The sequence below is a fragment of the Athene noctua genome, chromosome 1 (assembly GCF_965140245.1).
Source record: "Athene noctua chromosome 1, bAthNoc1.hap1.1, whole genome shotgun sequence".
Classification (NCBI taxonomy): Eukaryota; Metazoa; Chordata; class Aves; order Strigiformes; family Strigidae; genus Athene; species Athene noctua.
This window is the reverse complement of record NC_134037.1, coordinates 205,225,571-205,250,376: the sequence shown is the minus strand read 5'-3', so window position 1 is coordinate 205,250,376 and position 24,806 is coordinate 205,225,571. Positions and strand designations below refer to the sequence as shown.

The following is a 24,806-nucleotide window of genomic DNA, read 5'->3' as shown; positions in this document are numbered from 1 at the left end:
CAGCACCTCAGCATAGGTTTAGCTGATTTATTATCATGGTACCTTATTATGGATTTAGAAATAACTGACAATGGTGAAAGCAATGGCAACTCTTTCACATTTTTTTTCTTCTATTGTTAGTGATATTAATGTCAATTCAATCCCAGATAACTGATTTTTCCCCTTATCAGGACTGTAGAAAGAAACCTCCAAGCTACAGTGGTATCTATTCTTTTGCAAGGTGTTAGCTAATAATTTTTTTAGGGGTCAACTAGGAACATCAAACTTACAGGAATATCAAAGATGGAAAAACAGCTGTTTTGTTTCAGATGTTTTTTCCTGTTATAAATAATTACTTTAAAATAATTGCAATCACATCAAATGTCAGGGGAAAAAAATGTGTGCTGCCTACTAATCTGTTATGTCCATTTATTTCTAATAACAGTTCTTTGCTTGTTAACATCTTAGAAACTGAAAAGATTTCAAACACATGTAGCATTACTTTCCTTCCGAATTTCCAGTTTTTGCTCCTCTGATTTGAGAAAAAAGCTGAGGCGAATAAATTTTCCTGAAATTGTCTACAGCTTCCTATCTGGCACAGACCACTTTTTTTGGTGTTTAAAAGAGGCGTCAGAACACCTTGGCATTAAGTGTGTGGCCCAAGCAGGGAAATTCACCCTGGTCGTCAACAGGGAAACGTGCCCTGGGAAAGCAGGAACGAGGAGTCTGCTTTTCAAAGATTTTACAGGGAGGCTGGGCGCTTGTGCTGATACATTTAGTGCTTCCCAAGACAAGTGTTACACCATCTAGTGCCAGCAAGGAAGAAGAACATCTCAAGAATAGCTGCTTGCAGTTCTAGGTCAAGGGCTACTTAGATCTGGCACATTCATCTCCCAGGGGCTGCTGAATCCTCCCTCTAGGTTACCAGACTAACAAGGAAGGTTAGTGGTGTATGTTCTGCATAAAAGTGTACTGCTCAATCACTTATATGCCTCAGCTGGAAACGGTTTGATCTGCTGTTTTGGAAGCCTTCGGTGAACACACTAGTCATCTGCTGGAGATCTGCAAGGACATTGCTGCACTCTGGTATGTGGCCACTGCACAGCCAGAGGTGCAACATGGATGGAGCCAGAGAAAAGAGAAGCAGTAGGAAGGAGCCCATGTCCAGAGGCACTGAGACGGGGGAGAAAAGACTGGGTTCTAGTTCCTGCTCCCAAAGCTATTCATTAATTTTATTCAGTGATGATTAAACAAAAAACTGCCTAAGAATTCATGGGAATGAGGGAAGGGACCAGACTACAGGGTGTTGCACCAGGTTATCTGTGAAAAGAGTGCACTTACTTTTCCTGCACTTCTTTTCAGATGGACTATCTGTGAAACTTGCACCTGAAGCAGTATGTCCTTGGGCACTGACCATGGTCTAAGCATACCCAACGGATTGAGCCTTAGGTGAAATTTTGGAGGTTTGTTATCATCCTGTCTGCCTCTGCACTGTGACAGAATTGAGACTGGAGCCAGGTATCCATTTCTTTAATCCAAGAATACATGAGCATGCACAAGATCCTACACTTTGCTGCCTAGAGACCTCAGTCATCCAAAATGGAACGGATAATACAAGCCAGGCACTTCCAAGGATTATGGCTTTTGAAGACGATGGTCCTCATTGCTCTTTAGGACTAAGGAGTACTTGCTTCACCAGAACCCTGGTGAATTTATCTTAAATTTGAAATATCCAGAAGAAGCAATACAAGATAGTATTTTTAGATATGCATGACTGATCCGTTTCTCATGCATATGTCAATATATGTGTTGAAGAACATCAAACATTAGTATGTATTTTTAAAATGTGTCCTTATTTCTACATTAGATAAATAAACCCAATTGCTTCCTATTTAATTTTCCAAATTTGCATAGCAACCAGGCAAATGCAATGCAACTGTACAAACAGAAAATGGGGGTGATGATCAGTATTTTGTTTAATAATGTCTAGCTGCTGCATGCTGGTGTAGAAGGAGGTTGGCAATTAAAACTTACAATACCTGCCGAGTTCTTGAATGTTGCAGAGGAAATTATTAACAGTGGTAATGTACAAAAGACATTACTTGATCGGATGATGTGGAATTAAATAAGTACAGTATACTCTACTGAGGTTATTTTAGGGTATATCTGTTTAGCCTGCTGAGTTTTTTATTACAGGTTGTCATGTACTGTGAGGACACCCTCAGTGTATCCTTATTAGCCATTATTTATTTATTTACTTCTTTATGCAGTCTATAAGTACACTCAGTACAGAGATAACAGTGCCATATAGTGTTCTGTTACAGAGTATTGAGTATTTTTTTTTTTTTTAGTGTAAGACACTGTCCTGAAATCACCTAACAGCATCTGATTGCTGTTAAATATATTTTCAACAACACATTTTAAAGAACTCCTGCAGGGTACTTTAATCTGTAAGGAATAGCTGTGACAGGTCAGCAAATTACTGATAATATTTCCTGGATGAAAAGGTTTTAGATGGAAAGCATGTGCTCCCACGAAAGCATGAATAAACTCAAGTCTTGGTTCCCACATTCCTTTGAGTTTGTTTACACAGATGTGCCTGTAGACACAGAATTAGAAAAGCTGCAGGTAGCGCTTCATCCACAAGTGCTGGCACCCTTCACTGCTGCTGTTGGCAGGGCAGACTTCAGGCAGATAAAATGACTCAGTCCTGTCAGTGTGAACTTGATCTGAATGCTACATCCTATGAAATCCCGTTTGTCCAAACCGACAAGGACAAACTGATAAACCAGCGCAACTCTTGTAAAAGAAGCTAAACCACAGAACATTGTTGCTCTGCAAGTGCCACCCGCTGCTTTGAAAAGGTACTGCAGAAATCAATAACTAAAAATTCCAGGCTTCGTACCCTGGAAAAAGAACATCTTTGGCATAAGATTAAGAGCAGAGCAACACAGGATGGTACCTTTGGTAGATGACAGCTAATGGCTGTGGATCAGTCCTACAGCCTAGGTGTACTGGCACAGCACTGCTGACTTTAGGCAGATCTATGCCAATTTGAAACAGCTAAGATAAGGCTCAGTAATTTTAAGTTTTGAGAAATGCTATTCATTGTCAAGGCTTTGATATAGTTTGCTAGTGACATATTTGCAGTGCACAAACCACAGAAAACGCTGCATAAAGCAATTGTTTTCAACTTGAATTTGACGGGAAAATGTATGTTATCAACAGGTAAAAACTGTGGTGATGTAGTGTATTATTTTTGTATCAGACCACTGCAGAGTTGGCGGAACAGACAAGTGGTGGTGGGTGTTCTGCAATGCAAGGTCAGACAAGGTCGTAAGTAAATAATGAGATATAAATGTTGGAAATGTTTGGTTGACAATGAAAAAAAAAAGTGCACGCAATATATTTTTCTAATGCAATTTTTTGATTGTTCTATGAAAATTGGGAATTTTGGCTTAGTGCTATTGATATCAATCTTTTATAGGGAACTACAGGACCATATAGGAATAATCTTCTGTACCATGCCAGAAATTCCAAGCAAGGAAAAAAAAAATAAAATCCAAAGCTTCTGTTTCAGTTTGGAATTTGTTGGATGCCAATTGATGGTTTATGTAGACTTGCAGAATGAACAGATTGTTAGGTATTATATTGTTATTTTAACATGTACAGCTTCTAGGGAATTTTCCCTAGAACTCCCATAAAGAGTCAGTACGACAAGAAATATATCAGTGATTTTTAAGAAATGGTAAGGAAGTATTTGAGCAGAATCTGTTCAAAACTTGAGGATTCCATTATATACAGGGTATTTTTGTCCCACAGGAGTTTGCTGTGCAGCCTCTCAAATGCAAACATTATTATTTGTTCAACAACATTCTGCCTATCCATCTTTGGCTTGAAGAGATCAGATTCTATCAAAAGGAATGTGACAAAAATATGAAGAGTGATGGAAGGCCAGACTGCAAGTTGATGGTAGGTACCTAACAAAATGTTCAAAAGAATTTAAACGGGTTAAGTGACTAAATACTATAGAAATCAATGGGGAATTTCTTCAGCTCTTTTCAAAACTTTGCTTAATGCCTACAGAATCATGAAGGATGCAATCACAAGGGACCTCTAGATCACCTAATCCATTTCCCTCTCTCAAAGAAAAACTATTTTCATTTCAACTTTGAAAACCTAGCCCTTGGAATGGCTGTCCTGTGTAAGAAACAGGATGACTAAACAGTCAAGAAAGTGATCTAGCATTAGGTAAGTGCCAGGAGGAGTCAAAGGCTGTCCCTTTTGATCCGAAGTCTAAAATCAGAAGTGTGCATAATCTCCTTAACTCTTGGGAGTCATTGACCTGAAATAGCCTTAATTCCTTTTGTAGCCCTTGATTGTTGTCTGTCTGTTAAGGAAAGCCATGTTCTTCTGATTATCTGACTACTGATCTGGAAACTTTACATGTCTTTTCATAACCAAGAACCTTTTTCAATTAAGTCTGAGAATGTGGACAAGGCTAATATTAGCATATTCATAAAACCCCCATAGACTGAAAGGGCATGATAACAGTCCATCTCAGACAGGTTGGGAAGCAGCTCTAGGGAAGGAGAAGAATCCCTGCCTTATATGTCTTGTCATACTATGGCTTGGTTTTTCCCTTTGGCATATCTGAGTTTTTTACTTTCAGCAACTTAATGGGTAGGTTTTCATTAGAATCATAGAATGGTTTGCGCTGGAAGGGAAAAGAAATACCCCTGCAATGAGCAGGGACATCTTCAACTAGATCATGTTACTCAGAGCCTTGTCCAATCTGGCCTTGAATGTTGCCAGGGAGGGGGCATCTACCACCTCTCTGAGCAACCTGTTCCAGTGTTTTACCACACTCATTGTAAAAAATTTCTTCCCTATATCTAGTCCGAATCTACCCTCTTTTAGTTTAAAACCATTACTCCATGTCCTATCACTACAAGCCCCACTAAAAAGTCCCTTTCCATCTTTCCTGTAGGCCCACTTTCAGTACTGGAAGGCCACTATAAGGTCTCCCTGGCACCTTCTCTTCTCCAGGCTGAACAATCCCAACTCTTTCTGTCTGTCTTCATAGGAAAGGTGGTCTGGCCCTCTGATTGTTCTGGCAAGTGCAAACTTGGAAAAGGTTTGGGGTTTTTTGTTTGTTTGATTGTTGGGTTTTTTTGTTGGTGTTTTGGTTTTTTTGGGTTTTTTTTTTTAAATCTTTACTTGATGCAGGAGCCAGGGAGACCTTGGGAAAAGCTAGTAAAGAGAGCTGGGTAGATTACTCATGGTAGCCAACAGCAGGGTGGAAGTGAGGGCTCCTGGCCAAGGTGATGTGGAGTTGTAATACATTCTGCTGGGTGCATAGTGATGATAAGGCTCCACTCCACACCTTGAGTCAGGTATCTTGAGGGTCTAAGGGAGGAAGTGACTGCCAGGCTGGACTGGATTGGGAATGGAAGAAGACTGATAAAGGCTGGGCGTTTCAAGTGGGAAGTAAATTGGGTTGGGGGAACAAATAAGAACACTACTCCTGGTTACACAAGCACATGCATATAATTCCTTTCACTAGAACAAAGTGATCACGACTATATTTAATCAGTTCTTATGAATGAGTCCTGTGACTGGGTGAGAGAGACCAAAGGGCTTGGAGAAGGAGATCTGGATTCCTCAGTAGGAGCAGGGAAAGGGAGAGTACAAGGCTCAAATAGAAGGGCTTGCCTGTAACCCAGCCCCTCACTGACTCTCCCTTCACTCCAAACTAATGCATGCTCTTTTCTGTTAAAATACAACAGCCCTAAAAACTTTGCCATGTCTGTAATTTGTTTGACTGAAGAAACAGGATCAGTCCCTTGTGTTCTAATGCATCTTCACAGCCTTTGTACCCAACCCTTGACATGTTTTAGCTCAAAACTGATGAGAAAGGTAATGCCAGAAAGAAGTGCTGAATTGTGGCACTTTTTGAAAATGTCAAAGTATCCAGTCCACAGCCTCCTTCCTCTCAGAATGTAATTGAAAATTGGTCTTTTCCAGGCAGAATTTTGAACATACTATGTAGAGTCAAGGGTGTCAATTTTAAATCATCAGAAGCGAGAGACAGACCATAACAAGAACAGAGTCTTGTTACTACTGCAGTTCTGTCTTCTCTGCTCTGAAGGGAAACATGATCATGGAAGTTAAACATTACCAGCTGAAATGTGTATGTGGAAAAATACTTAATGAGAATGTGTCTTTTTCTATAAATTGATTATTTAGACAAAGGGTCATAGGGACATTGTTACATATCCATTTTTTCTGAAAATGAACAAAATCTTCAAAAAATGCAAAATAGACAAAGAGGTCTCCTGATTAATTTTCAGAAAACCTGAAATACATAACTTCATTTACATATATTAACTTCATTAGAAAGGTCTGATGTGGATAGACATGGGACAAAAATCATATTTGAAAATCAAGACTGTAATGAGCAAGAAAATGCTGGATTCATAAGCCGTTCCAGCAGTTAGATTGTTTTAATGACTTTTCTGAATGTTATAGCTAGATAGATTTTGGCAATATCCTGTGAATGACATAAATATCTAAGACTGAAGCACTTGGCTGTGTTTAATTAACAAGCAGTATATGGAAACTGAAATTGCAGGACAGAGTTCTACTCAGGTACTCAGTAAAGGGAGATTAAGATAAAGTTTGAATGATTTTTTGGTGATATTTATGCACAAAGTTCTGCAAGAATTACTTTAGAAAAAATGTAGTATTTATTAGTGTTTAAAAATAAATAATCTTTTCTAATTGGAATTCATGTGCAATTACACTTTATTAGTTTCTGCTATATTCAACATTCATGTGATAAAATTATTCTTTCAAATTACTTAGAGAAAAGAATAATCAGGAACACAACAGAATGCTATCAGTTTTTGTGCCAAAATTCTGCTTTGCACAACAGAATGCCAAAAATAAAGTTCAGAAGAGGTTGATTAACTCGGGACATAAATTTATTACAATAACAAGTAGAAATTCTGGAAATGACAATTTATGAATAAATATTCTACCCTTGGTTTTTTTCCAAGAAGGAAAAATTACAAATAAATTTTATGAGTATGTCTTCATGCCTGATGATTTTCTAAAGGATATCTTGGGACACTCTGTCTTCATTGCTAAAAGCTATGCTTTAGAAAAGCTGAAAGGCTTTTTCAGCTTTTACAATTACAAATACTTTCTGTAAGGAAAAGTCCTTTCAGAATACTCTCAGAATATATGTGATTCTTTTCAAAAGAAACAGAATAGTTAACGAAAGAAGCTGAGCACAGATCAAATAAAGACATGCAGGAATAAACTGCCAGATTAAACACCATCAAGAATAGGTGGCATGTGTCAGCAGCTCATAAATGGAGTATCTATGATGTTAACCAAACACATTAAAAGTTGTGGGCAATCTTGTGTGTTAAATTTGTTGTGTGAAACTGTAAACAGATAAAATCATAAACTCTCCCTGAGGTGTTGAGAGATCATGTTTTTTACATAAATGAAAGGGTGTAAATCTTCAAGGAAGTACTGAGACCCTTCCAAGATGAGACTTATAATTGAGTTGAGGTTTCTGTTCCATCCCATCTAACTTTAGTGGATATCAGCAGGTTTATATCTGGGAATGAAGGCAAATAGCCTAAAAAAGGCAGGTGCAAAGCTCAGTAGCCCACCTGCAAGGCAACACAGGTCATCAGGAACATATCACCCCAGTGCTCTGACTCCCCAGAGAACGGAGAATCCAGTGTGAGGTCTGCTGCTTAATATTCATAGTCCTCCATGGTAATGGCTCTAGCTACCTCTGAGATGAGCCCTCACTTTCTGAGCATGACCTCCTGTCATGCAGCTACATTCTGCTATAAGCAGGAAATCCGTGGGAGAAGCATATGGCATGGGAGGTTGAGCTTTCACAGGAGCTAGACCTTAATGATGGATCTTGCTCCCACAGGAGAAAGGATGGCTACTAACTTCACTCCTTGCAAAGCTAAAACCAAAACTCATACACGTGAAAGGAAACAGAGACAAAATATGTTTGCCACTGTCCAATTAATCTTACAAATGCAGAAATAAAGGAGATGACTTGTTTATATTCCTTTGATTATATGGGAGATGTTCAAATTCTGAACTATAAAATACATGGATATATTAAATGCTCTTTTGCTTTGTTTTGTAATTCACTCCTGTTGTGCCACTGCTGTAAACATGCACATGGATATCCGTACATATTGAGTCATAGGCATTTTCAAAGTTCATCTCATGACTCTGTCAGTTTTGAACTTTAATTTAACAGCAACGTGCTGTGTTGTGTGGCCAAAGATAAGTAACCAGTTCAGGAGTGTCCTCACAACAATTTTCTGCAGCACTTTCTAAAAGTTGTGTGTCTCTTAGGAAAGCACTCAGAGGTGTTTCTGTGCTCCTCTGACTCTAGCCTTGAAGTTAAGAAGCCGAGGCCAGTGCTCTATGACCAAATCAGCTGTATTTTACTGGACACCTGATTTGTTGTAAAACTTAGAGCTTGTTTAGTTCTTTGTCTCCTGAAACTTGCTGTGACTATCCCTCAGGCTCTTGTGAGAGCCACCACAGTGAGATGTCTTTATTTTCTGCCAACTTCCTTTCTTCTCATCCACCCACTCACACAGAAATTATATGTTCCCATATCGCATCCAGTTCTCCTGTCCAAGAATTTACTGAAATATTGGTTAGCTAAGGAAATTCCCAGCATACTGTGAATAATTTTCATACAAATGTGGAAGTATAAAAGAACATTTCCCTTTGTGTCTCTAAAACTCCCCTTCTCCCACATTTACAATGTTCATGCAACATCCTAACTCCCTATTTTCATTTGTTAACCCTTTCCTCAGATACTTTTTCTATTAATTTTACAAGAGCACTGTCTCCATATACTTGGACTTTTCCTGAGCAGTATTCCTTCTTTCACCAGAAAGTATCTTCATGGTACTTTCTACTACAACAGGGGTATCCTCACCAACCTGCACAGTCCTGGTTTCTCTGATTAGATTCAGAGCTCTTCAACTCGTGGCCTGCAGACCACATCAGCATAGACTAGCTCAGCATGCTGTGGAGGAGGTCTGTGGCAAGATCAATGGGTTTAAAAAAATTTGCTCAGGAGGAACTCAGTCAGAGAGTAAAAACTGACCATCCTGCATTTCCAGCAGTGTTCAGAAAACCCCAGAGAATCCCTGTTCTGCACACACAGATACAGATAATCATAAACAACTCAACCAAAGCATCATGCTAAGCTGCCTATCAAGCATCCATGGGAGATAGCCCATGTGTTGCTGGCACTGGATGTAGAAGAATGAACATGGCACAGTCTGTCTCCATACACCCACTCAGACCCCACACATTAAGAGAGAACTTTCAGGGAATGTATAAAAAGTAAAGAGCATTTAGGTATCCAAAAGTAATTTTTTATATTAGCGTTTGGCTAGTTTATTACTTTCATAATAGTTTAGAAATGTGGAAGACTTAGAAAAACTTCTGGAACTCACAGACTTGACTAGAAAAAAGAGTATAGCAGAGAAATCTCTTTTCCAAAGCTGTTATTTTGATTTGACATAGATGAAAATCATTTCAAAGCGATCGTTGTCATGGTTATGGCAATATATGCTTTTTTCAATTATTTTGAGAAGGTAAAATACCTTGAAAAAAGAAACAATGCAATGAAGATCTACCCCTCTTTTACAGCTTAAGAAAATTTTTCAAGAAAGTGGGTAATTATAATACTGAAAAACTTTCTAAACCCCTAATATAAAAGAACAAAAACTGTTTTTCTTTATTGATCATCACAAATTATGGGTCAGATTGATACTGAACACAAAACCAACACCATATATATATATTGGCAGATTTTTAGAGAAATAAAAACAGAATGTTGCTGTAGTGGAAATAAGGCAATGTATGTATTAAACACTTCCTATCACTTCAGCAAGTGTGGAACACAGAAATACTGATATAAGTACAGGAGAAACTGGAGGAACTAGTCACAGTTAAGGCACCACAAAGGAAAGACAGAGAGTCAAATCTGCCAGCAGAATCCCAGCTTTTGATTCCAGCATATTTTTTTTCAACAACTACAATGCAAAGGAGATGTGAAAAGTTTCTGAAGCCATTGCACTGCTATCAGGAGCAGTGGGAACACATCCTACTAAGCACTGGGATTAGTTAAATGTTTGGTCAGATTTCTTTTTTTACAAAGGAAAGGAAGTATGCATGTAAGGTTTACATCTAAGTGCAAGCAGTCATTCCAAGCTTGTTTTAAGGATATTTTTAAGAAGATTTGTTCATACAAAAGTGAGGTTTCCTTGGCAACTGTAACTATAGAAAGCCAGAGTAATTACTTTCACAAAATCCTTCCTAGTGCTTTCTCCCTCTTGATAGGAATGTGTAAATACCTTGTTTTAAGCTACATTTATCAGAAATATTACTCATCATTGATTCTACTCTTGAGGCATGGAAATCCAAAAGTATGTGCTTAAAGCAGGTTGAATAGTTCAAAACCAATTTGCAAACACTTATTTCAATTCAAAAATTAAAGTCAGATCATGCACATTTGCTCTTGGAGGGAAGAGAAAATTTGACAAGAATGCAGCATTCCATTTTCATATTGTAAGACCTCATTGAATAAACTGTGCTATGTATTCATCTGTCTTCAAACACAATAACGATTCACTTTTGTGAACAGCAGGCAGAAGGAATAAAATTATAATTTAATATACCTAAACTATATTCATGTAAACAGATCTACTGAATCATTGCACAGTTCTGCACTGCATATTGTGGACTTACCTGTGTGGCTGGGACAAGTTTAAGGTCTCTGTTCATCTCTTCATTACATGATAGAAATGTACTCCAATTTCCCTGGCACAGTGTTTGAGATCCATCATTAGCAGTATTTGGCAGAGTTATGCTGGCCACTAGGTTTGTCATTTAATAACATCCAATTTTTCTGCTGTTTTCCTTGTCTGATGAACAGTATTTTACCACAGCCCTCCCTTTCAGGCCATGCTTTTCAGCTTTGGCTTACTGATGACATAGAATACACTGGCCACAAGAATGGGTTCTTGCACAGAAACAGGGATGGAAATTAACTATAGTTTGTAAATTCTCTCTTTTCACTCATACAAGAGTATTGTTTTTTCTAACTCTGCTTCCTACCTGTACAAATGCTGTCCCAAGTTACAGTTGCAAACCACACAATAGGAGAGCCAGAGTTTTTTGTAACTACAATACGTACCAATTTTCTTTTCCTTGTCTGTGATCCTGTAACTTCAAATGTATTTACAAACCCCTGAGTTAATATTCCAACAGAATTCAGACACTCTGTTATGAATACTGACTTATTTTGTCTGTTAAAATGCCACTAATAAGTTACACAATATTACAAGTGATCAAGAAGTGGTATCAGTGTAGATGCCACTAGAAATATGGGAAAACAGTATCTTCCATGATGCACATGAAGATTTCCTCTGTCCCTGTAGTTTTGCAAGGTGCCAGAGATCACACACATTTACTTATGCTGCATCATCATCATCATCATTCCAAGCACTCCTGGTATTTTTCAGATCCAACTATCTGTACCAGTCCAGCTGGGAGACTAGCAGCATTTAGCACAATGGGTATCAAGTATATCCGTTTAGCATCTGTTTTCTAACAACTCCCAGGCCTACAGAGAGGTTAATGTCCTCTAAATAATTAGAATAATTCTAAAATCAGAATAATTTTTACTCATCTCCAATGATTACGCAGAGACCTTGCTTCGGTGAAGCACGTTTTCAACACTATAACAGTATCAAGGCACTCAAAAATCCAAAGTGATATTCACAAACTTTAATTTTCCACTAGCTTCTCAGTGATTAACAGCAAGACTACTTTAAAAACAAGATTCATAAGATGGAAGCACTGAACAAAATTGTGTATCAAATCCTGAATTCTGAAGTCAAAGGAGACGGGAAAATTTAAATCAAATGAGAACTTGCTGCGATGTCTGTTTTAGGCTAAATCAAATACAGCCTTTTAGCCTGTGTTCAGTCATCCTAGTTTGTGTTCACTTTTATGTAGTTTGACAAACTGAATAATCTGAGGTCTTTCCTCAAGGAAAGACATACACTGCCCTATTCTCTTGATTTACCTTTTGATCAATATATTTGTTTTCTTCAATTGCTGATCTTTTAGAGTGGTCACATGAGGAAGAAGATGCTGAAGGAAGTCTTCGCAGCAGACAGCTGGTATCTTGTTGCTGGCGATCAATAAACTGCTTCATGAAACTTTCCCTTGTGAATAAACAGAAGATATTGATGGATTAAAACCCCAGAAAGAGTTAATATTTGGTTTTCTTTATGACATGCCACAACCGATTAGTGCTAAGATGGATAACTCAAAGAAAAAGTTGTACTGGGTTACAGATGTATAAATGGACAGAGTGCCAAACCGACTGATAAAACTTAAATTAATTTATTAAAGGAATCCATAATTGAACTGAGACGTGGGTGGCTTGCATGTAGTTTCAAAGGAAATAATTTTATTCCTTTAAATAATTATTTATTTATTTACCAGTTAAAGTGCTAAATATTTGAAATGCCTTTTGCAGTTTTCAGCTCATTTGAGCTCATTAAACAGCAAGTTGCTACTTCAATGTAAATCAAACGCTGATATAATCCAAAGGAAACATACTTTCTGCAAGAAATTCTTTCTTGAAGATTTCAAACAACATCTGTTCATATAACTGCTTTGAATGCCAGTATTAAGGCGCTTCAGCAATTCTGTCTCACATATGCCATGTTTAAAATGCAGAAAGATTTCTGTTTGCAACAAATGTACATTTATCTTGCTGTATTTTAAGTTCAGTAGAGTTGCCCTATTTTCAGTGCAAATTTACTATGTCAAAACTAATTTTTATCTGAAGAGATGTACATAGCACAATAGCTTCAGATATAAAGATATGCTCTGCTAGAGATAGTTTTATGTCTGTTTCAGTAGTTAGCATGATCATGTATTAGACTAGAGTATGCTGGGATAAACAGAGCTAGAAAGAAATATCAAAAAAGACTAAGACTAGGAGAAGAATGCCCTCAATATATAACCAAACAGTGTTTTGATACTAAAAGCAAAACACCTGTGACTGCTTCCTTGAGGTTTGGAGGGTTGTTTTTTCTGACCCTTCTGACCAGCATTATTCCTTTCATTCAGCTAAATAATACAAACAGGTTAAACCAGTTGCCTTAGCTTCCTTGTGAGTTTAAAGAAATGTAACCTCAGGAGACTAAGAACAATAACACCATCCTCTCTCCTTGCATGTTCTTGGTGGGGATACTGGAATGGGCATGGACAGAGGACCTATTTGGCCAGCCGTGCTGTTTCAGCAGTACGTGCTTGATCAGCCCTTGTATTTCTGTAAGCATTTTTGGGACCATGCCAAGAATGTTTACTGTACCTGATGACTTAGTAGCCAGTGAGAGGCTGATCCTTTGTTAAGGTGAATTTTACAGGAGAGTGGCAACTATGCAGAAGCAAAGAGGGGACAAAGTCATCACCGAGTAACTGGTATTGGGTAGCCTGTGTTATCCCCTCTAATGATTTGCTGCCAGTTGACCTTTGTCTTTAAAAAGCTACACGAGAATTGATTAGACGGTTAGTTGTCTATGTAAGCCAAGAATCTAAAATCCAAACAGGAGTGGAAACAACAACACACTTTTCAATCATATTGTACTTGTGTTGGTTCTGGTCAATCTAGTTGCTTTCATGAATTCATGAATTATAAGAAGCGCTAGGATTTTTTTTTTTTTTTCTAAAGTAAACTTGAGGTAAAACCAAAATGTCACATCCATTCGACACTGATGTTAATTCTGTTTGATTTCTGATTTTCTGAACTGTCTAATCCACAAGAAAAACAATTAAATATTTTGGGTGCTATGTCTCACCAAACAAGTTTATAGCTAGGAAATATTTCAATACCTTATTTTTGGAACTGTGAAATCTGAAGGGAGCTTGGAGATTTTAACCATCTGTGGCCTGTTTGGAAATTTTTCAAAGATACGTAGACGCAATGGAAGCTTCTCCTTTGTATCTGCATTTGCTTCACTTTGCTTTAACTGAAAAAAAGGAAAATGAAAAACATCACAGAAATGAAAATTTTGCTCTGTAATATTCCAAACTTGTTTTTCAGAGTCCAAATAATAACAGCAATCATTTAAAGAAACAGAAGATGGCAGCAAAGAACTACAGAGGGTAAATATGATACTCTGGAGTTTATTGGTCTGCTTGTGTTAAAAGCTGAAAATACCTAACAATACCATGCCTTTAACTGAAAGTCATAAAATGGGAGGACTGCTAATAATTTTAATTTTGAAATACAAAGCATATTAGTGTCCTATTCAATATGCTTATTTTTATCTTTTCTTCACAAATCCCTAACACCTTATTAAGCAAATAAACACCCATGATCTTTTCTTATTAGGCACATTTTCCCATTTATGCTGACAGCTCTTCGATATTCAGACAGAACATAGAATTTTAAAAGAGAGACATTCTAAAGGAATCCAGCTCTCAGAACATGGAAATAACAGGAAAATTACATTTAGATGAGTATTATAAGTAATAAAAAGGACTCAAAAGAATCCATCTGCATCAGCAATTCTGTTACTGAGCTGCAGCAAATCACATAATGAATGTTGCATTTACAAGTATCCAAAACCAGTTATTCCATGGGAATATCACACATTGAAGTACAGAAAAGGCAGATACATCTATCTACGTGGGCAGATGATGGCTAAAGGTAATGATACAAGATAAAACAGATATGATATGGAGATATGATTCCTGAATTCTGATTACCTTATGTAGCAATTCAGTTGTGCCAATGCAACAAAATACAAAGTCAGAAAGAATCAGTGAAGTTCACTTTTACATTTATTTTAAATGGTATGTGTATTGAATACTATTTCAATAAGCATACATCTAACTGAGATTATTTCAATTCTCCTTCGCCCACCTGCTTGTGAGCACAGGCTTAGAAGCTTACATTTTAAAACAGGTTTTCTCCATCAGCACCTGCAGGGAAAACTGCTGATAGACATCAGCTTTAGATTTTTACCAGGGGCAATTACCCAGGAAGTCGAATGGAGTTTTTGCTCTCATTTGCACTGCCTACTGAAATGCATGCTCCCACAGCATGCTATACAAGAACTGCTCTGCTGCCCCGTCATGCTATCAGCAACATCACCACTTCCAGCCACAGGACAGCTTAAACTGAAAATCAATTCATATTTGGTTGGCTATAAGCTGTCATGTGGATGGAAAACTGTTTGAAGAGCCACAAACAAAGACTAATGATGACAAAGAAATAGACAAAAGCACTGAGTCAGAATAGAAGGGGAATATTGCATAAATCTGTATTATGTCCAGTCCTATTTATTTGCTTTTTAATAATCCTTAAAAGGAAGAAATGATGACATTAATGAAATTCATTTGATATTAAAATGTGAAGAGCTGCAAATACCACGTTGGACAAGGAAAAGGACAGATTTAGGAACAGGGGCTGGAAATAACAGACTGAAAAAAAAATGTAGAGCAAGAATAAAAGCAGAAACTAAACAAGAAGTTGTACTTCAGTTGAGCATCAGAAGGCCAAATTGGGCACCAATTACATTACCAGCCAAAGGCTATGCTCACAACCAGTCTCTGTTGGTTAGACATTACAAAGGTACAGAAAATGGTACAGAAGTCCACAGCTCCTCTGCTGTGCTGCTTTGAAGAGACCATACCCAGGTATGCATTCATTTCTAAATACCATTTTACCAGTCTCACACTGACAAGCCGAAACAGTGCAGAAGAGAGCCATGAAAACTAGGGGAGAGCTGCATAAATCAGCTAGGGCAAGGGAGAAAAAAGAAAAGAAAAACTAAAGGGGCCCAACACTTACATTACATCTACGATAACTGATAATAAATTAAGGGGAGATTATGTAAATTTATGTAAGAAATATTTGAAAACAAATTATTTCAAGAATATAATGGAGTACCCCAAATATAGAAACGAGAGGATGATATTAAGAAAGGGAATTTCTAGGATGAGAATAAAGATTGCTTTCCTTACAGGGAAATCTCTGAGTGTTCAGAGAGGTCTCCAGAGGGAAGTGCCTCATCATTTTAAATTCAGACTAGACAGAAACCTTGAAACGCCAGAGTACTGCAGAAAGAAATTGCTCACTGACAAGGCAATGAACTGGATAATCTAACAGGGCTTTTCTGCAACATTGTACTGTTGAAAAGCTTTGGGAAGGGGTAAGTTTTAGAGGAAAAAAAGGTTTCCAGTTTCTGCTGTTGCTTTTTAATAATAAATAATTGCATAAATATGCAGATTTTGGCACAGACAATGTCTCTTACAGCTATGAACTCCTGTTTGAAGAAGTCAGTGTGTACAGGAGAGAGAGCATATGATAGATTGCAATGTTGTCTGAAGTCCTAGTGCAGAACAGATCAGGGGGAGCTTGGAAGCAGGAAACTGTATAGTTCAAAAAGTAAACAAGGGGAAGCAATATCCCCTGTCTAAGCAGGAGAATGATTCAGGATAGGCTTTAAAATAACCAAAAGTCAAAGCAGTTCTACAGAATATCTCGAATTGCTCACGCTGTGATAATATTACGTATTGGGGAGCTTGAGGCATTTAGCTTCACTGAGTTCTTCTCTACGCACTTAGGGTGTAATTGTTGCTCCACATGACATACATTGTATTTTGTATTGCTGCTTAAAACCTTTACATTTCAACTTGCCTTAACTCATAATAAACACATATAATTTTAAAGCTACAGGATTATGCTGAAATGTGGCAATGACGGTACAGAGTCTTTCAAGTAACAGCTAACCCCAAAATAAAATATCAGGACATTTTCACTATGACTTTTGTTTTTTATTTGTTATTACTATTGGCAAGGAAATGCACACTGGCCTGATTTGCTCTGCATTGCCTCGATCTCCAGCCCCAAAGAGCCTACTGTGAACAGTTCACCAGCATTTTGTCAGCCTGACCTGGCTAAATATCTTGTGGTTGCTAGAACAGTAAGAAACATTTACGGCTGTAAAGCCATAGAAGGAATTTATGTCTATTTCCACTATTTCCATCATGCTTGAGTTTACAGGGGCAGATTTAATGATACAATACACATGGTACGACTGTTTTCTCTAAACCTAGATCAGAAGAACTTATCCAAATAGAACGTAAATGTTGAGGAGTGGCAGAGAGAAAATCTTAATTTGGGATTTCAATGCAGCTTGAATAATACATTCAGATACACATCTCTGAAATCAAAGTTCTCCCTCATCTGTTCATTCATAGAACTATAGAATGGTTTGAGTTAGAAGGGAGCTTAAAGATTATATACTTCCAACCCCCCTGCCATGGGCAGGGACACCTTCCACTAGACCAGGTTGCTCAAAGCCTTGTCCAATCTGGTCTTGGACACTTCCATAGAGGGTGCATCCACAACTTCTCTGGGCAACCTGTTCTAGTGTCACACCACCCTCACAGTAATTTCTTCCTTATAGCTTATCTAAATCTACCCTCTTTCAGTTTAAAACTGTTAACCCTCGTCCTATCACTACACTCCCTGATAAAGAGTCCCTCCCCATCTTTCCTGTAGCCCCTTTTAAGTACTGGAAGGCCACTATAAGGTCTCCCTGGAGCCTTCTCTTCTCCGGGCTGAACAACCCCAACTCTCTCAGTCTGTCTTTATAAGGAAGGTGCTCCAGCCCCTGATCATCTTTGTGGCCTCCTCTGGACCCACTTGAGCAGGTCCATGTCCTTCTTATGTTTGCGGCCCCAGAGCTGGACAGTTCTCCAGGTGGGGTCTCACAAGATCAGACAGTAGATGGGAGAATCACCTCCCTCAACCTGCTGGCCACACTTCTCTTGATGCAGCCCAGGATATGATGGCTTTCTGGGCTGCAAGCATACATTGCTGGGTCATGTTCTGTCTTCCATCCACTGATACACTCAAGTTCTTTGCAGGGCTGCTCTCAAGACACTCATCACCCAGTCTGTACATCTGCATAGGTTTGCCTTGACTGATGTGGAGGACCTTGCACTTGGCTTTATTGAATTTCATAAGGTTTGCATGGGCCCACCTCTCCAGTCTGTCAAGGTCCCTCTGGATGGCATATCCTTTCCCTCCAGCATGTCAACCACACCACACAGCTTGGTGTCATCAGGAAACTTGCTGAGGGTGCACTCAATCCCCCTGTCTGTGTCACCAACAAAGATGTTAAACAGCACTGGTCCCAACACTGACACCTCAGGAATACCACTTGTCACTGCTCTCCACTTGGAGATTGAACCATTGACTGCAACCATTTGAGTGCGACCATCCAGCGAATTCCTTATCCACCAAGTGATCAATCCATCAAAGCCACGTCTCTCCAATTTAGAGACAAGGACGTCATGCAGGACAGTGACAAATGCTTTTCACAAGTCCAGGTAGATGACATCAGTTGCTCTTCCCTTATCCACCATCACTGTAACCCCATCATAGAAGACCACCAGATTTGTCAGGCATGATTTCCCCTTAGTGAAGCCATGTTGGCTGTCACCAATCCCTCCTTATTTTCCATGTGCCCTAGCATAGCTTCTGTAAGTATCTGCCCCAGGATCCTCCCAGGCATAGAGGTAAGACCAACTGGTCTGTAGCTCCCTGGGTCTTCCTTTTTTCCCTTTTTAAAAATGGGGGTTATGTTGCTCCTGTTCCAGTCAGCAGGAACTTCACCAGGCTGCCACAACTTCTCAAATATGGTGGATAGTGGCTTAGCCACTTCATCCGCCAGTTCCCTCAGGACCCGTGGATCCATCTCATCAGGTCCTATGGACTTGGGAACTTTCAGGTGCCTTAGACGGTCTCAAACCTGATCTTCTCATACAGTGGGTGGTTCTTCATTCTCCCATTCCTGCCTTTGCCTTCTGCATCTTGCACAGTGTGGCTGGAGACGTTGTTGGTGAAGACTGAGGGAAAAAAGTCACTGAGTAACTCAGCTTTCCCCATATCCCAGGTAATCAGGTCTTAAATTTCCTTCCGTAGAGGGCCCACATTTTCCCTAGTCTTTCTTTTATCACTGATGTACCGATAGAAGCTTTTCTTGTTGCTCTTGATATCCCATGTAATTGTCTTAGATCAATACAAAAGACAGCTGTGAGAAAGGCTGACTTATTGGTGAAGAAAGTATATTTGTGAATATATATATGAAACAAAAGCACAAGCTCCACCTTGGTTACACACAAATGCACTCCAGGCACTGATGCTGACTTAAGGATCACAACTAATGGCTGGTCCTTAGGGTGCCTTCAAACCCCATATGTGATCGGGTATGTGGTCCAGTGTGAGACCGAACCTCTTCTGAAGCAAAACCCTCTGAACTACACACATTGTAAATGTGGTGGCAGCAGCAACTGCTTCATTGTACTGCTTCTCCCCCATGGCACAGCCCAGGTGTTACGCAGTATGATCTCACCCATACTACTTAATGCAGCTTCAGCTGTAAATTTATTTGTGACTTCAAGGCTTCCTTACAAAAAGGTGATTGCTAAAATCCATCTTTAGCATAGTTAAAATCTAGGCCCTTAATACTGAAGAGAACCTGTAAGTGGTTGTCCTAAATACAGACAGAAACATGAATGGTGGTGAAAGTGGAAGACTGGGATAGACCCAGGGGCAATAAAGGAGACATAAGGAAATGACTAGTGAGAAAAAAGGGGAAGGATTATCTTTCTAATGGAGATGCACCCTGGATGTGGTGAAACATTGTGTTGGGATGGTCAGAAAAGCAATCACTGCCCCACTGGAGATAGATAGCAGCCTTCCCAACGGGAAGCTGGCATCTCCCACATAACCACTATGGTTCCACTAGGCTAACAGAGCCACACCACAAGACTATTCACAAACCATCCCACCTCTGCCACGAAAGCTTCCTCATCCATGTTTCAGAGATGAAAGTGTTGACAATTAAAAATTTTTAAAAATACACTGCATTACAGTACTTGAGCCACACAGTATACACAGTGTTATGTAGAACCTGAAGAGGAGAGTAAGGCAATAAATGGTAGTTCTTAAATTTTAATCTTAAAACACTGTAATATTATAGTCACCCAAATATTAATCACTGCAAATGTGGGCAGGGTGAAAGTAGTGAGTTCTTCTAAAGTACATACTGGAACTTCTTTGATAGCAGTGACCGGAGTTGCTGAAAAAGCATTAAAGCATTGGAGTGAGACAAGCATCAGGACCTGATAAGGAGAGGTGCATTCCCACCATCTCTCCCCATGTTCATCAGAAGAGACATGCCACAGTGCACTTCAGATCTTCAGGTGAACACAGGGCAGTGTCACGCCTGCCCTCCAGCCTACATCCTCTTCTGCATAAGCAGGATGTGAGAAGTGTCTGCACATGCAGAGGTCTTGTTACGGACTCAAGTGGGAGCTGACAGCCTGGAACATGGAAGTGCTCTGTGGTCTGGTAATATGAACAAGATCACTTGAACAGTTCAAAGGGCAAACTAGGGTGAGTATCTCTTAATATCACCAATTTGCATTTAGAGACAGAAATATCTGCAAAAGTAATGTTCTTGGCAAAGTAAACTGAAAGCTCAAATTTAACACAGTCATTGAGTTTCTAAGACATTGACACTTCGGTGAGTACACGCCAAAAGAAAAGAGTTAAACATAGCCAAATGGATAAAACCTACCTTTCCTAACTTTTTGTTTTGTTCTCTATTCATTTAATTCTGATCATGGAAGAAGAGCCAGTAATATGCAAAACATAAAGAGTGAAAGATGTAGTTTTCATATGGCCTGTGAAGCAAGTGTATGCAAAATTTGCTTAAATGTTCTGTAAACATTTCAATGAAATTAAATTATTATGAAAAATTTACTGCAATGCTCTAACTCTTCCATTTTAGTTGACAGTTTTCATAACAGGCTGAGATCAATCATGTTCAAAATTAAAAGCTTTGCTACTGGTGTACACACAGTTTATTTAGGAACTGGCCAGCTGCCCAGAATAATTTCATGGTGACTGAAAAGTTCAAACCTTTTGAGAAAGTTCAGGGGGTCTCACTCCAGGATAGTTCTAAATTAATATTGTTTGCTACATTATAGTGCCCTGCTATATATATCAACGTTTTTCACTGCATATCTCCTTTAGGGGCTGCATTTATGACTACACAATATCTGTGTTACACTCAGCAGGATATGCTATGTGCTCCAACACCAACCACTTCGAGCATGACACTTTGAGCATGAAAGTACACAGGGATGAAAGACATTACAAAATAATACTAGCACCCATCTAACAGGTTTCAAGAATTTTTTTGCTTATCCAGATTCTCAGATTTACCATCACCTTTGGCTTGTCAAAAGGAGCTTTGAACGAAATCCAAGTAATTAGCATCAAACGACACGTAAATTAAACAATTAAAAATCAGAAAGGCAGATTAAATGAGCCACTTTTTTTCTTTTCTGTTATTATTCTGAAATTGTATAGGCCTGGTAAATTTTTGGACATGAATGAGCTATACTAAAAGGAGATAGGCATATGGGTAAGCTTTCACAGCCCACACTCAGCTTTGGCACCAATTTGTATCAACATTTTTGTACCTGCATTTGATTTAAAGTTCAACACAAATCAGCTGTTAAATTACTATTATTTACACATCCAATTCCATTAACAATGAAGAAAAAGCTCCATTTTGTTTGAGCAAGCTGCACCATGAAAAAAAGAAAGCAAAAAACAATCTGGAAATTATGGTAAAAAAATTGACAAATTGAACTTGGGTAAAAGTAACACTTGCAGTATTAGAAAGTAGTATTTATGGCATGTAGATCTTATTAGTATGTCTACAGTGCTATATAAAAGACTGCCAAGGGCGAAACCCCTTGCCTAAGGTCAAATGGTACCTGCTGACTTCAACCATAGTTCATAGTATTTGCCTCCTGGTTCCTCTAGGCCTTGTGTGGTGGCCCCGAGACGTAATTACAACAGTTATAATTACAACAGTTATTTTTCTACAGGTATTCCAATTCTTCAAGGCATCTGAAACAACATGAGAGCTTTTAAGTGCAATTCCCTACTTCTGCAGGATGACAACTGGGTTGTGTACTGCCTACTTTGAGAGGCAGATGTGCTTGTGTTTGGCTGAAGGTGGGATATCATTACAGGACTGTGTGGCTTAGAGTCCAACGTGGTGAGGTCTTGTCTGTGCTTTCTCTGAAAGCAGTCCCTCAGTTAAAATATTCCCTGAACTACATCAAAGTGCTGTCTGTGAGAAAGAAGCCAGAGCTACAGAAGCGAGTCAGCAGTGAGCGAAGAGTTAAGTGGTGTGCACAAACAAGGGGTTAATGCTTGGGCTTGCTCTCTTTTAGTTAATTGCCTAGGTACCAATTGCCATGCCCTTTGGGCTCACCTAAACAAATGGGGACATTGCAAACAATAAAAGATTCTCCCATGTAGGGACTGTAAAACAGAACAGAACCTGAATTGATTTTAACCACATTCTGCCTGCCTTGGGGAATTTTCAGTGAAATGTACCAAAAAAAATTATTACAGTGGTGCTGGAATTCATAGTAGAGACTGCATTGTTGATAATATAAGAGTAACATTAACTGAAAAAGTTCCTGGCAGATGGAGGAACAAGATTACACATGTATTTCTCATACGCACAAGATTTGGTTTTTTATAAACAACTCTCTGTGTCACGGGGTTTATGTGCTGTGTGTAGTATGATTTGGTGCGGTGACTATTATTTCCCAATTGTTCATTTAAATAACTTTTTCTTCAATTTTGCATGAAGTCTTCAAAATTAATAAGATATTGAGTAAGGTTTCACAAGTGTGGCTTTTTTAATAACTTCCTTCCAGTAATTGCAGCTCCTGTCACTTCTTCAGGAACAAATGCTGCTGACAAGATGTGATTGCAATTCAAATGGTACAAAACTCCTCTAGCAAAATTTGGCTAAGATTTAGTCCATTTATTTAATAGAGGACAGGAATCCAGTGTGTCATGGAGTTTCCCTTTGATTAACTGAGATAAATGAGATGAATTGTTCAAAGCTATTACTTCATACTTTCTACAGACTCAGGCAAACATTGCTACACTGACCACACTTTAGACATATTTCCAAATATTTTTCCCCTTTGCAGTGGGGAAATTTGCAAGAATTATACCATTTTAAAAACTGTAAGATCCAAGATTCTGTGCAGTGTCTGTAATGAGGGTCCCAGGAATGTGCTTACCAGACCAGATTCAACCTTTAGACTGAGGTATCTACCCGAGTTACATAATCTGTGGTTGTTTTAGTCTCTCTTTATAGCCAAAAGTGATGAAGAAGCACTTGTAGAGGTCAGTTCAGATCTGGGGCTGGCTATATCTTTCAGAAATGCTTATCTTTTTCCATTGACTAAGGCGGGAACTTGAATCCAGTATGCTCTTTAAATCAGATGTGTGATTCCCAGTGTTAGGCAGGAGTAATCTAGGCCATAGCATCTATGATGGTATTCATCTCAGTTAATTATAGTTGTCCAAGTGTGAAGTACATCGTATAATCATCTAGACGCTTTCTATATTTAACTGAAAAAGGTATCTCCGGATATTGACTCATCCCATACTAACACATAAATAAGACAAGCAAGATGGAATATCACCTTAGGGTAACTCCTTTACCGCATGTAGAGACAGTATAAGGTTACATCTATACTAGTAATGTACTGGGGTATGGACCTAGGAACTGGAATAAGACTGTCCATTGTGTTACACTGTTAGCAAGGCTGCTTGCACAGTTTTGGCCTTGGCCAGCTAGCACTCTCCCTTATCATGATTATCCCAGCCCCTCATTGGGGCTTATCTCAGCTGGGGACATTCCCAGCAGGCAGTATGGACACCTCCTATTTAAGTGGTAGGTACTTTTGAAAAGGGAAAAGAACTTAACTTATGTACAAGTCAGGCTGTGGCTGCCAGACAGCTTTAGGGACAGAGAGTAGGTCCTGGACAGATCTGTCTCTTGGTATAGATTGGCTAAATTATTACCTTAGAGAAGATGCTCTAGTTTAGATAAGATGGCTTATCTATGATAAATGACACCCTTATTTTAAAACAGTACAGGGGTAGGTACATTTTTGGATGGATAGTTTAAAATAGATAATGGAAATGAAATATAAATCTAATGCTAACATCCGTAACTATTCTTTTGATAGCTTTTTTACATACAAATGCAGCTTTACCATTTTCATATTCATTATTTTTCTCTTGGGATAAGTAGCAGAAATGTTTTTGTTTCCATACAATGGTTAGTGAGTCACAAAAGAATACCATTATAATAAAAAATGCATTACATGCTCCATTTCATCAGAGGAAACTGCTTGAGACTTCACTTAAACTAGGCATCATTATTTGTTATGAATTGTATATTTGATGAACAATAAACAACTAAAATATTTTCAAGTGAATGAAAGCACAAGATGTATGAATTCTGCTCTTGTACAAATAATCATTCAATATTGACTAGGTACAATGTGTTTATCTTCAAAACTCTTGTTAAAATTCATTACAACTTGAAAGAATGCTTCTGCACAGGAAGCAAAGGAAGTACCATTGCAGAACAATTCAGAGACCCTTAATATTTGCTTACAGATTCCAGACCCCTGCACATGGGCAGATTCCTGTTGGTGGCTTTGTAAATGGGGCTTACCTACATGTAGCAAAACACACAACTGCATCTGGCCTGCTGGGTTCACAGTAAAATAGACCCAATCTGGGAAAT

At 38.6% G+C, this 24,806-nt stretch overlaps 1 protein-coding gene across 1 annotated transcript in view; it reads right to left on the bottom strand.

Moving 5' to 3' along the window:
* NALCN (sodium leak channel, non-selective) overlaps nt 1-24,806 on the bottom strand; it is a 248,446-nt gene that overhangs the window by 51,830 nt on the left and 171,810 nt on the right. The window contains exons 17-18 of the mRNA XM_074910888.1: nt 13,969-14,105; nt 12,146-12,287 (exon numbers count right to left, since the gene is read on the bottom strand). Of these exons, the coding sequence (XP_074766989.1) occupies nt 12,146-12,287; nt 13,969-14,105 (279 nt within the window). The remainder of the gene's footprint in view (nt 1-12,145; nt 12,288-13,968; nt 14,106-24,806) is intronic.